Source organism: Trichechus manatus, unplaced genomic scaffold (genome assembly GCF_000243295.1).
Source record: "Trichechus manatus latirostris isolate Lorelei unplaced genomic scaffold, TriManLat1.0 scaffold00005, whole genome shotgun sequence".
Classification (NCBI taxonomy): Eukaryota; Metazoa; Chordata; class Mammalia; order Sirenia; family Trichechidae; genus Trichechus; species Trichechus manatus.
Window position 1 is genome coordinate 27,040,227 of NW_004443941.1, and position 13,329 is coordinate 27,053,555.

At 34.1% G+C, this 13,329-nt stretch overlaps 1 protein-coding gene across 2 annotated transcripts in view; it reads left to right on the plus strand.

The window, feature by feature from the left end:
- The window catches only part of HEATR5B (HEAT repeat containing 5B), a 114,650-nt gene that overhangs the window by 94,862 nt on the left and 6,459 nt on the right, over window positions 1-13,329 (plus strand). For both annotated transcript variants that reach the window (XM_023736033.1, XM_023736041.1), the window contains 2 exons: window positions 6,994-7,145; window positions 12,027-12,240. In XM_023736033.1, the coding sequence (XP_023591801.1) occupies window positions 6,994-7,145; window positions 12,027-12,240 (366 nt within the window). The remainder of the gene's footprint in view (window positions 1-6,993; window positions 7,146-12,026; window positions 12,241-13,329) is intronic.

Consider the following 13,329-nt stretch of genomic DNA (forward strand, 5'->3'; position numbering starts at 1 on the left):
GCTGTCCCTAATTATTCACAATTACAAGTTTTGCTACAGTGAACATCCTTGTAAATTCCTCATGCACATGTGCTCTCATTTTCAGTGTATATACCTGGAAATGGAATTGGTAACATATTTTAATTTTAATTTTATCAAACATTGCCAAATTGCTCTCCAAAGCAGCTGTCTGAATTTACATTCCCACCAACAGTGTGTGATAATTCCTATTTCCTCACATCCTCACCAACACTTGTTATTGTCAGATTTTTTAATTTTACTATCTGGTTGGTTAAAATGTACTATCTTACTGTTTTAATTTGCATTTTTCATTTTACTAGTGAGATTAAGAATTTTTCATGTTTGTGTTTGCATTTTTAGGAAATGATTATTCATATTTTTTGTCCATTTGTCTTCTGTTTGACTTTTTATTCCAGATTTTATGTCTGTTATGAAGAAAATGTTAAAGAACCAAAAACATTTTTTTTTTAGAAAAAGAAAATATAGGTGAATCTTTTATTTTGGAATGGTAAAGGACCGTTTAGGTATAAGTCAGTGGAAGAGATCACAGAAAAAAACATCAATCTATTCGACTATAAAGAAATTAACTTCTACCTGTCAGAACATCTTATATTAAAAGGCAACTGAAAAACTAACAATAACATTATGTCAGAGTTGATGCCGTTAATATAGAAAGAGATTTTATAAGAAAAGCCTTTAACACCCAATAGAAGGAATGAACAAGAGTTAGTAAAAAAAAGAGATGACTACCAAGCATATAAAAAAATTCAGCCTTATTAGTAGACCAAGAAATGCAAATGAAAACAAAGTAATAGAAATTTTTGTCTGTTAAACTGATTTTTTTATATGTGACTGTGCACACACAGCTGGAATGGGTACCAGAAGAATAACATTTTCATATTTTTGCTGAAGAGAGTTTAAAATTGTTTAAAGTGTCAGGGAATCAGTTCTGCAGGATGTACAAGGAACCTTTAAGAATTCATACCCTTTGACTTTGTTCATCAAAAAATTATGTTTAAGGTTATTTGCAGCCTATTTGCCCAATAGCCACGACAATGGACTCAACATACCAACAGTCATGAGGATGGCACAAGACTGGGTAGCCTTTCGTTCTGTTGTACGTAAGGCCACCGTGAGAAGCAACTTGAGGGCAGCTTACAACAACGAAAATGTGTGATAAATATAACTGTCTGGCAGTGAGAAAATTATAAAGTACATAATGGTATTTTCATTTGAATTATTTATTAAAATTCATATTTATAAATATATAAAGATTAAACCACACCAAAAGAAATTAAACCAAAACCTTAACAGTAAACAGTGGTAGAATTACAAGCTTTATCTTATTCTGCATACCTTTTTTATATTTTAAACAATGAACATGTAATACTTTTATAATCTGAATTTTTTTCTAATTTTACTTATTTGGAATGAAAAGGTTTAGTTAGTTTTATTAATGCTACTAAACCTATTTTAGCTTTATCATGACTTATATGTTAAGGGAATATTTGAATATTTTGCTTTTTAAAGTAGATTTTAACAAACGAAAGAAACATTAGATGCCATATTTATATATGTACATATGAGTATATATGTAAAGTCCCTGGGTGGTACAGATGGTTAATGCACTTGGCTGTTAACCAGAAGGTTGGAGGTTTGAGTTCATGCAGGGATACCTGGGAAAAAAGGCATGGCATTTCTAAAAAATCAATCTTCTGAAAAATCAGCCATTGAAACCCTATGGAGCACAGTTCTACTCTGACACACATGGGGTCACGATGAGGCAGAATTGACTTGACAGCAACTGGTTAACCAGGGTATATATGTATAGATAGAGAGATACATATGAATAATGAGAAAAAAATAGTTAAGAATTTTTTTAATATAAATATTGTTTTAATTTTTTGTGAGGGATCCATTGTCAATTATCGTATGTATTTTTTAATTGTCAATTGTAAAGGAAGGTTTTGATATTTTATCACGCTGGTTCGTTCATATGACGTTGAAGGTATAGTAAGACAATGAACTTGCCCAAGATATTCTGTCCAGAACTTAATTCTCAGGAGACATGGTCAGTTACAAAGTAGGATCAAGGTCACGGGTATATTTATATAGTATATGTGTGGCAAGGCAAGCAGAATTCCTTGCTTTACAAGAAAAGTTTTATAATAAGGGAATTTCCATTATAGAAATGATATTTCCTATTATAAAATCAAAGACGACTTTCACAAACTGTGTTTCTGTATGTATGTACGTGTATACACACACGTGCATAAATCTCAGATGTTAATGAATCACTCTTAAGATTGCTGCAATTTTTTTTTTTATTTTTAAAACCTTTGATTTTGAAATGAGTTTCAAACTTTAAAAAAGTTGCAAGAATATTGTAGTGAGCTCCAGCATACCCTTCTGCTAAAGTCACCCATTATTGGCATTTTGCCACATTTGCCACTCTCTCTATATCCACATATTATTATTGTTAATATTATCGTTATTTTTGCTGAACCATTTGAGAATAAATTGAAATCATCATGACCCCTCACCCCTAAGTCCTTCACAGATCTCCTAAGAACAGAACCTTCTCTTACCACAGAAGAATTAATCAGATTTAGGCAATTTAACATTGATACAATGCTATTATTGTTCATATGTAAATTTTACAAGTTTTTGCAATAATAACTGTCAAAGTTGTTTTTTTTTTTTTTTTAACTTATCCAGTTTATAGTCCAGGATCCTGCATTGCATTTAGTTGTCACTTTGCTTTAGTCTTCTTTAATCTGGAACAGTTCCCCAGCCTTTCTTTATCTTTCATGACATTAGTGTGTTTGAAGAGTATAAGCCAGCTATTTTGTAGAATATTCCCCAATTTGAAGCTGTCCGATTTTTTCCTCATGATTTGATTCAGTTATGCGTTTTTTGCAGGAATACTACATTAGCAATATTATATCTTTCTCAGAGCATCATATAAGGAGGCATGTAATATCGGCTTATCCTATTATTAGGGATGTGAACTTTAATAACTTGTTGAAGCAGGTGTTTTCCATGTTTCTTCACTATAAAATTGCCATTTTTTTCTCTTATAAATAATAAATTATCTATAGAGCAATGCTTTGAAACTATTTCAATTATCTGTTCCCCATGAAACCTTCATTTGGTGGTTTAAGCATCTATTGACACTTTCTGCCTGAATCAGTTATTGCTATGGTGGTTTCCAAATGATAATTTTTTAACATCTACATTTATTTTTTATTATTTCTTTATCCCTTTTTTTGGCTGACATTCTGCTGAAAGGAAGAGCTTCCACTTTGTTGTTGTTGTTAGGTGCTGTTGAGTAGGTTCAAACTCAAGTAGCGACCCTGTGTACAACAGAAAGAAACACTGCCTGGTCATGCGCCATCCTCACAATGTTTAAGCCCATTGTTGCAGCCACTATGTCAGTCCATCTCATTGAGGGTCTTCCTATTTTTGGCTGACCTTCTACTTTACCAAGCATGATGTCTTTCTCCAGGGACTGGTCTTTCCTGATAACATGTCCAGAGTATGTAAGACAGAGTCTCACCATCCTCCTTTCTAAGGAGCTTTATGGCTGTACTTCTTCCAAGACAGATCTGTTCGTTCTTCTTGCAGCCCATGGTATATTCGGTATTCTTCGCCAACACCATGATTCAAATGTATCAAGTCTTTGGTCTTCCTTATTCATTGTCCAGCTTTTGCATGCATACGAGGCTATTGAAAACACCACACCTGGGTCAGGTACACCTTAGTCCTCAAGGTGACATCTTTGCTTATTAATGCCTTAAGGAGGTCTTTTGCAGCACATTTGCCCAATGCAATGCATTTGATTTCTTGACTGCTGCTCCCATGGGCATTGGTTTGTTGATCCAAATAAAATGGAATCCTTGACAACTTCAGTCTTTTCTCTGTTTATCATGATGTTGCATATTGGTCCAGTTGTGAGGATTTTTGTTTTCTTTATGTTGAGGTATAATCCATTCTGAAGGCTGTGGTCTTTGATCTTCATCAGTAAGTGCTTCAAGTCCTCTTCACTTCAAGCAAGCAAGGTTGTGTCATCTGTATAACGCAGGTTGTTAGTCTTCCTCCAGTCCTGATGGCGTGTTCTTCCTGTAGTCCAGCTTCTTGGATTATTTGCTCAGCATACAGATTGAATAGTATGGTAAAAGGATACAGCTCTGACATACAGTTTTCCTGATTTTAAACCACACAGTATCCCTTTGTTCTGTTCAAATGATTGCTTCTTGGCCTATGTGCAGATTCCGCATGAGCACAATTAAGTGTTGTGGAATTCCCATTCTTCGCAATGTTATCCATAATTTATGACCCACACGGCCGAGTGCCTTTGCATAGTCAACAAAACACAGGTAAACATCTTTCTGGTGTTCTCTACTTTCAGCCAGGATCCATCCAGCATCAGCAATGATTTCCCTTGTTCTACGACCTCTTCTGAATCCAGCTTGAATTTCTGGCAGTTCCCCTCTTGATGGATTGCTGCAGCCGCTTTTGAATGATCTTCAGCAAAATTTTACTTGTGTGTGATATTAATGATACTGTTCAATAATTTCCACACTGTTTTGGATCACCTTTCTTTGGAATGGGCACACATATGGATCTCTTCCAGTCAGTTGACCAGGTAGCTGTCTTCCAAATTTCCTAGAATAGACAAGTGAGTGCTTCCAGCGTTGCATCAGTTTGTTGAAACGTCTCACTTGGTATTCCGTCAGTTTATGGAGCCTTGTTTTTCGCCAGTGCCTTCAGTGCAGCTTGGACTTCTTGCTTCAGTACCATCAGCTGTTCATTGTATACCACCTCCTGAGATGGTTGAAGGTTGACCAATTCTTTTTGGTACAATGGCTCTATGTATTCCTTCCATCTTCTTCTGATGCTTCCTGTGTCATCCAATATTTTGCTTATAGAATCCTTCAGTATTGCAACTCAAGGCTTGAATTTTTTCTTCAGTTCTTTCAGCTTGAGAAATGCCAAGCGTGTTCTTCGCTTCTGGTTTTCTAACCTCTGGTCTTTGCGTATTTCATTATAATACTTTACTTTGTCTTTTTGAGCCACCGTTTGAAATCTTCTGTTCAACTCTTTCACTTCATCATTTCTTCCATTTGCTTTAACTACTGTACATTCAAGAGCAAGTTTCAGACTCTCTTCTGACATCCATTTTGGTCTTGTCTTTCTCTCCTATCTTATTAATGACCTTTTACTTTCTTCATGTATAACATCCATGATGGTATCCCACAACTTACCTGGTCTTTGGTCATTAGTGTTCAGTGTGTCAAATCTGTTCTTGAGATGGTCTCTAAATTCAGGTGGGATGTACTCAAGGTCGTACTTTGGCTCTCTTGGACTTGTTTTAATTTTCTTCAGCTTCAACTTGAACTTACATATGAGTAATTGATGGTCTTTTCTGCAGTCGGCCCCAGGCCTTGTTCTGACTGGTGATTCTACTGGAAGGAAGAGCTTCCTTTTTGCCTTTCCTTTATTACTTATTTATATGTTTGTGTTTATTACAATCGGAACAGACTCATGATTCTTTTTCTTAATACAGTGGATCCATTACTGTTATCATCAGTTTTGATGCTCAGATTGTCCCAGATTTGGCCATTGGGAGCTTTTCAAGGTGGCTCCTGTGTCCTTTTGACATGTCCGCATAATTCTTGAGCACTTCCTTACTTTCTGGCACCAAGGTATAACGGATTCATCTTATATTTTTCCTGTCTCTGTTCTGGAATTAGTCACTTCTCCAAAAAACCTTGGTTCCTTTTAGTGGAGAATGGTATTTAGATGCCACAATCTTCTTAAAGTCATAATTTAAAAAGAAAATGATTGTTTTCTTAGAAAGTTGCTTGTGATATCACAAACTCTGGTGTGAGAGATTGTTCTCATTCCACCATTCAATAGTAGAATAATATTCCTACTATAGAGCACTCAGGTTTTAACATGTATAACTCAGATTATTATATACTGGCTACATCCTTCAAATTTTAAATCTTTTTTTTCTTAACTGGTTGTTTCTTTGTGAGAATTTAATGGACTTCTTCTAGACTATTGTTCTTAGCTCATCCTATTTTACGAATAACTGGTACCCTCATTATGAGATAATGTTAGCAACCCAAATATATGTGTTTGTAATCCTGATAAGGTACTGATTATTGTTGTCTGTTTAAAGTTACCAAATTAGCCCATATTCACATATAGAGTATTCGTAAGTTCAGCTGTTGAAGAAATGGTATCACAAAATAATTTGAGTCTCTATTTTATTTGTTCAGTAGTGTGGTTCTTTAGAATAAATGTACATATTTTATGTATTTCTTAAAGTTAACTAATTTCATACTTTATTTTCATTAGGTTAAAGTTGCATCTATTCTTAAATAAATGATTACAATAGCAAGAAATTCTTTAAGATTGTTAGAATACTGTTTTCAGGAAATTGTACAGGATATCTTCTTACGGTTTAATAGAAATTGTAGGTTTTCAAATTTACTGAATAGAAAGGTGATATCACTAACAAAATCTACTGTGGGTTTTTTAATAAATTAGAGTATCTTATTGTCATTTAACTTTGTTGGAATACAAAGGTTTGAAATTTTTGATCGGTCTATGCCCCAAACAAGTCAAATTACTTTTAATTAATTTTTTATTTTCATTTTATTTTTTGTATTTTACTTTGTTTTCCATATTAGAGTTCTTGTGAGGATTTTTGCCTGAAAACAAGTTTTTAATTAGTATCATATTATCTAGAAAAACAAGGAGAAAGGACTTAAAGTACAGAGACTTGTAATAACGAACCCCCAGTTTCCTCAGCAGTAGATGACTTCTACTCATATATTGTTTGTGGACTGTAGTAGATTGAGGCACACACTGCTACAAATATGGAGGCGGGGGGGAGGAGAGGGAGGAAGGCTGGTTGTTCAAGATTGGAATTCCAAAACATTTTAGAAACAGTACATTGCTTTCACTTTTTATTTTCAGAAGATTCTGTGTCTACGCCTGATGAAGTAAGCATGCTAACAGCAATTGCACTCTTCCTGTGGTCTGCTAGTAGTGAAATAATAGGAGTCCAGTCATTACAGAATGGCTGCATGAACAGATTTAAAAATGCATTAAATTCATGTGACCCATGGGTAAGTTACACCTAAAAAAATTAAACATAGAGAAAAACATTCCACTTTATCAGGAAATTTTCAAGTTGATTCATTAAAATATGGTTTACGTATAATGAAAATCTTAAGTGTTTGCAATATGGTTTTTAAATGGAAAAACTGAGAAAGATCATTGGGCCTAAACACTATTGGATATCGTCTAGATTGAGTGATTTTTTTTTTTTTTTACATTGATCTATTTGTGTATTTCAAATCATCATAGAAATTTAGAGCTAAAAGGGGTCTAATGGATTATTTTGTAATCTTTATAGAGAGACAATTACGTATAATGGCCAGTCACATTGCCTGGGTCTGAGCTCCATCTCTACCACGTTAATACAGTGAACTTAAGCAACTGCAGCTCAATTTACCAATCTGTAAAAAGAGGATTCGAATGGTATCTCATGAGATTTTTATGAGGATTATATAAAATAATGCCTGTAAAGTTCTTAACTCAATTGTTGTTGGATAGTATCATGATTAATCTTCCATGTTCTTTATTTAAAATAATTTGACATTTTAATATATACAGAAAGAATGATTTCACTTGCTTGAGGAAAAATTTAGATTAGATAATATGTATTGGATTAGATTAGATAATATATATAGTTGAAGCCAACAAGGAAATTATACCACCCTTGTCTCTGAAGATTCAAGAAGTAATTTTTTTAGAATATGATACAACACACTATTTGATTTTTTATTCTTTAATTGCTTTTAGCTGTACCAACATGAGATTAAAGTCTTAGTTGTAATTTTTCTTCAGTATACATGTAGACTTTCCATTTATTAAAGCCTTAAAAAAAATATCAGTGGGAAGCTCCTATGTGCTAGGACCTGAGCCAGATGGTGAGGATAGAGCAGTGAACAAGACAGACATAATCCTTTCCCCTATGGAGCTTAGAGACTAGTGGGGAAGACAGGCTTTAGATGTATAATGAGTTTTATAAAGGGAAAATACAAGTTGTTATAGAGGCTTCCTACAGGAGGGCTACATTTTTCTGTGGTGTTAGGGAAGGCCACATAAGGAATGTATGTTTAAGCTGTTAATAAGGATGACTAGGAGGTGTCTAGGCAAAAACATGTGGAATAGCTACCCAGACAGAATATCATGGGCAAAAGCTCTGAGTTAAGAGAGTACATGACTCTGGGATAAGAAACTGAAAAAAAGATAAGTATGTCTGGAGTGTGAAGAGCCTATAAAAGGATGCCAGAGAGTGCACAAATCATGGAAGAGCTTTATGACTTTATGGCTTGGCTGACCATGAGAATTGTTTGTCTAAACCAGTGCATTTGAGAGTGAAAGACGATGTTTTTAATATTTACACAAGGATAATAGGCCTAAACTGACACTGTTTTGAGAAAACCAAGATAAATGATTACCCTACTTATAGTTCATGTTGAGGATTTTAATAATTGTCCCCAAGGGCAATAGGATGGAGTCCTGGTGGGACAATGGTTAAGAGCCACAGCTGCTAACCAAAAGTTCATCAGTTCGAATCCACCAGCCTCTCCTTGGAAACCCTATGGGGCAGTTCTACTCTGTCCTGTAGGGTTGCTATGAGTCGGAATCGACTCGATGGCAGCAGGTTTGTTTTGTTTTATTTTTTGTTTGTTTGTTTTGGGGTTTTTAAGGGCAATAGGTGACTGATAACAATAGGCAGGGGACTGATAGCAAATTTGCTTTTTTAAATGATCACCTCTGCATGGTGGAAAAAGATTGGAAGGAGTCGAGGATGAATGCCAAGAGGCCAGTTAGGAAGCTGTTTATTGTTGATGTTGAGTAGTAGCAATGGGGAAGAAACATGGATGTATTCCAAAGATATTTAGGTAGTCGAATAAATTAGGACCTCATGATTGATTAGATAAAATTGGATGGGTTTGTAAGAGTGAAGGAAATGTCAAAAATGACATCTAGATATCTGACTTTAGGAAGTAGACAAATAGTAGTGGTATTTATTGAAATAAGGAACAGTTGAAGAGGAGCAGATTTGAGGATGAGGAAATGAGTTCATTTAGGACATATTAAGCCTAAGATGCCTCTTAAGTTATTTAGGTGGATTCGTGTATTAGGCAGTTGGATCTGGAGATCTAAGCTCAGAAGAGAAGTATGGCCTGATGTATAAATTTGAAAGCCAGTGGTTTATAGGTATGTTATTGAAACTATGAGAATGGATGAGATTGACTGAGGAAAGTGTGTAGAGTAAGAAGGTAGCTCTGAGCAACTACAGTATTTTTTGGCCTGAAAAAGGAACTGAGAAGGAAAGACCAGAAGGGCAAGGGGAAAAAACAAGGGAGCGTGGTGGTCCAGCAGTCAAGGGAAATGATTGTTTTAAGTATAGAGAGTGGCTAACTGTGTCTAATTGTTAAAAGCTTGGGTAACATCAGACTAAAAATCATACTTTGGAACTTAGCAACATGGAGGTCATTGGTATTCTAAGAAAAGATTCATTGGAATGGTAAAAGTGGAACCCAGAGTGTAGTGAATAGAAGAGTGGTGTGGAATTTGAGAGACAATCTTTTGAGAAATTTGACTATGAAGAGGGGAATGGGGATTTGGAAGAGGATATGGTATTGAGGGGGAGTTTTTTATTTTGTTTTGTTTGTTCTTGATATAAGTGAAATTTGAACATATTTAGAAGCTAATAGGAAGGAGCATTTCTGTAGATTGAAAAAAAAAAAAAAAACAGGTTGATAATGCCAAAATCAAGGAGGATAATAAATAACAGAATTTCTGAGAGGCAGTTTAAACGACCCGTTAAGATGGATGACCATGAATTTATAGTGATGCTGAACTGCCCATTTATGTGACATTTCTGTCAGCTCTCAGTAGCCCTAGTACAGGCATAAAAAAGACAGATATTTAGATTTTTCTGGAGTTGAGCTTTTGCCTGGCAGAAGAGATAAAAAGAGAGAAGGAGGTGAGGGCAAGAGTTTTTTAGGCTATTGGTAGAGGAAAACATCCTGAAAGGTATGTAAGTAAAGTATTTACCTGTATTGTGATCTTTAGATGTTGGGACAGTGAATGATTTTTAAGAATTCTTTACTTTGCTGTATTTTTCAAGTTTATTGTAAGTGTTATAATAGAGAAAAGTAATAAATCCAGTAGCAGTTTATAAATACTGAAGTTTTATTTTTCCTAAGATTAATCGATGGGAGATGGGATTTTTTTTTTTATTGTCCTTTAGGTGAAGGTTTACAGACCAAATAGTTTCTCATTAAACAGTAGTACACATATTGTTTTATGACATTGATTAACAACCCCACGACGTGTCAACCCTGGCAGATGGTATTTTTACAGAATAATTTGTATGAAAAATTACTTACATGTCAATTAATCATTTTCTGAGTTGTAAAACTTAAAATAGTGACAACTTTTGTTTAAAATTGTAAACACGTTTTTTGTGGAAATGTAAAGTCCATGAGAAATTTTGTAGCCTAATTTGTTTTTAATAAAGTTTATTTGGTATTTTACCCATAATAGCAACTAATTGACAGACATTTTAATACTAGTAATAAAAATAATGAAACATGACAAAAATTATTTCTAGCCATAATATATTTAAAAAAAAAAAAAAAAAAACCCAGTTGCCGTCAAGTCGATTCCAACTCATATCGACCCTATAGGACAGAGTAGAACTGCCCCGTAGGGTTTCCAAGTAGTGACTGGTGGATTTGAACTGCCGACCTTTTGGCTAGCAGCTAAACTCTTAACCACTGCACCACCAGGGCTCCTTAATAATGTATTAATGACCTCCATTTTCCTAAGAAAGTACAACTTCAACAACAACAAAAATGTTACCCTTTTTTTTAAAAAAAAAAAAAGGATTTCAAAATTGTCTTTCTCCATGAATAATTTTATCACTTCATTTTTAATATCTATATTCAATATACTTAGCTTAAAGATCATTTATTCTGATTTTGTTAATTTGGCAGCCTCTTTGTTGAGAGAAGAAAGGCGTCTATGTATTTTTATATACATATGCAGAAATTTTCCAATATCTAAAATATTTGACATGTCTTAATGAACCTATTGGAAACTCTAGTTTTTCTAGAAAATAAGTTTTATTGTCTTACTGTGTCAAAGTCTAATGATCTCAAACTTGGTTGCACATCAGAAAAAGAAGCAGTTCAGAAACACAGAATCCTAGACTCTACCACTATCTTCCTGAATCAGAATCTCCAAATTTGTGGTCTAGGGATCTGTATTTTTAAAGCATTCCCAGATATTTCTGATGTCTAGCTAGGTTTGACCACTTCTGTTCTACCAAAGCACCGAAACATTTTTATTCTACTATTTGTCCCATATGTTGATCGGCCTTCTTTCCTTTGTTGTTGTTGTTGTTATTAATACGAAATCTTTCTAAAGTGGAGCCAGTGAGACTTTACTTTCCAGGCCTGAAATGCTTAAAGTGGTGTAAGCAATCATTTCCAGGGAATCCAGACTGGTTTGAGGTGTTTAAGCAGTGTATTGTTACACCTTTCTTTGAGATTATTCAGATATTAACTTCCTTAAAGTGAGGACATTTGTAAATTAAAAGAAGAATTAAGTAACAGAAATTAGAATTCTTGGTTTCTAATTTCTTCCACACTAGAGAAATATAAAAATTATGTAGGTATGGTAATTTGGTAACTGAGTTATATTTGATTAATTTCTCTTCAGTTAATATTATTTAATTAGCTTATTGAAAGTTTAATTATGCTACTCCATTTCTCTAAGTAGCAAATGGCATTAATGCATCCCACATTTCTATTTTCATCCTGCAGTATCACTTGTTTTCCATATATATTAAGATGCATTGTGATGTAGAGCAAATAAGAACTATCGCACATGTTAATTAATAAAATGGTTTTCTTATATAGGTTCAAGCTAAATGTTACCAGCTTCTCCTCTCAGTCTTCCAGCATTCCAATCGTGCCCTTTCAACTCCCTATATCCACTCATTAGCTCCAATAGTGGTTGAAAAGCTAAAAGCTGTTGAAAGAAACAAACCAACCAGTGACACTGAACTTGTAGCTGTTCAGGAAGGAATCAAAGTTCTTGAAACATTGGTTGCTCTTGGTGAAGAACAGAACAGTAAGTATTTTTTTATAAAAAGCCAATAGTCTAAAATGAAGATCTGTATTTTACAAATCTGATTTGATATTAGACACTTGTGTCTGAGGAGTGTTTACTATCTGAAAGATTAATGTTTTTGTGTATGTTACTAATGTAATGTTCTGAATTGATTTATATTTATTTTTATAAGCAGGAAGTTAAAATTAATTACTAATGGCTTTCAATACACTGATTTTTTATTCTCTATGAATGCACTCTTTAAGAACTACAAAAATATGAATCTTCAATAGATTTTTTTAAAAACACATTCTAGTCTTCATAGTAGAGGTATAAAAGCTTTATAACAAATATAACTGAATTAATATTAATACCAAACATCGTTATTAAAAATACCTCAAACTTTGAAATTTTTAATTATTATTTTTCATTTAATGAGAAACTAGCTACCATGTACATCCATTTAACTAGAGACTTATACAGCTGAATACCTACTTCTCTTTATTCTCTACTTCAGTCTTGATCTCATCACAATATAATATTTGTGTTTAAAATGTAATTTTTAATTACTGCAGAAAGACTATACTTTTAAACTAGTATCTTATGATTAAGCTGTTTCCAGTGTTTCAAGATCATAAAAACTCTGTGATGAACATCCTTGTACAGAAATCTTTGCACACATTTTTTATTATTTCTATCAGATAAATTCCTAAAAGTGAAATTACTAGGTCGAAGGAAATGCACATTTTAAAAGCTTTTAATGTCTATTCCCAGATTGCTCTCCAGGTAAAAATTATATCAGTTTTTTTCTATCAAAAATTTTTTTTTTTCTCATAGGCAATAGATAAGTGGTATCTTGGGTGAAGGGTGAGATAGTACACAATACAGGGGAAACTAGCACAACCTGTACAAGGAAATGTCATGGAAGCCCCATAGACACGTTCAAACTCCCTGAGGGACTGAATTGCTGGGCGGAGGGCTGTGGGGACCATGGTCTCAGGGAACATCTGGCTCAATTGGCATGACACAGCTTATAAAGACAATGCTCTACATTCTACCTTGGTGAGTAGTGTCTGGGGTCTTAAAAGCCTGTGAGCGGCCATCTAAGAT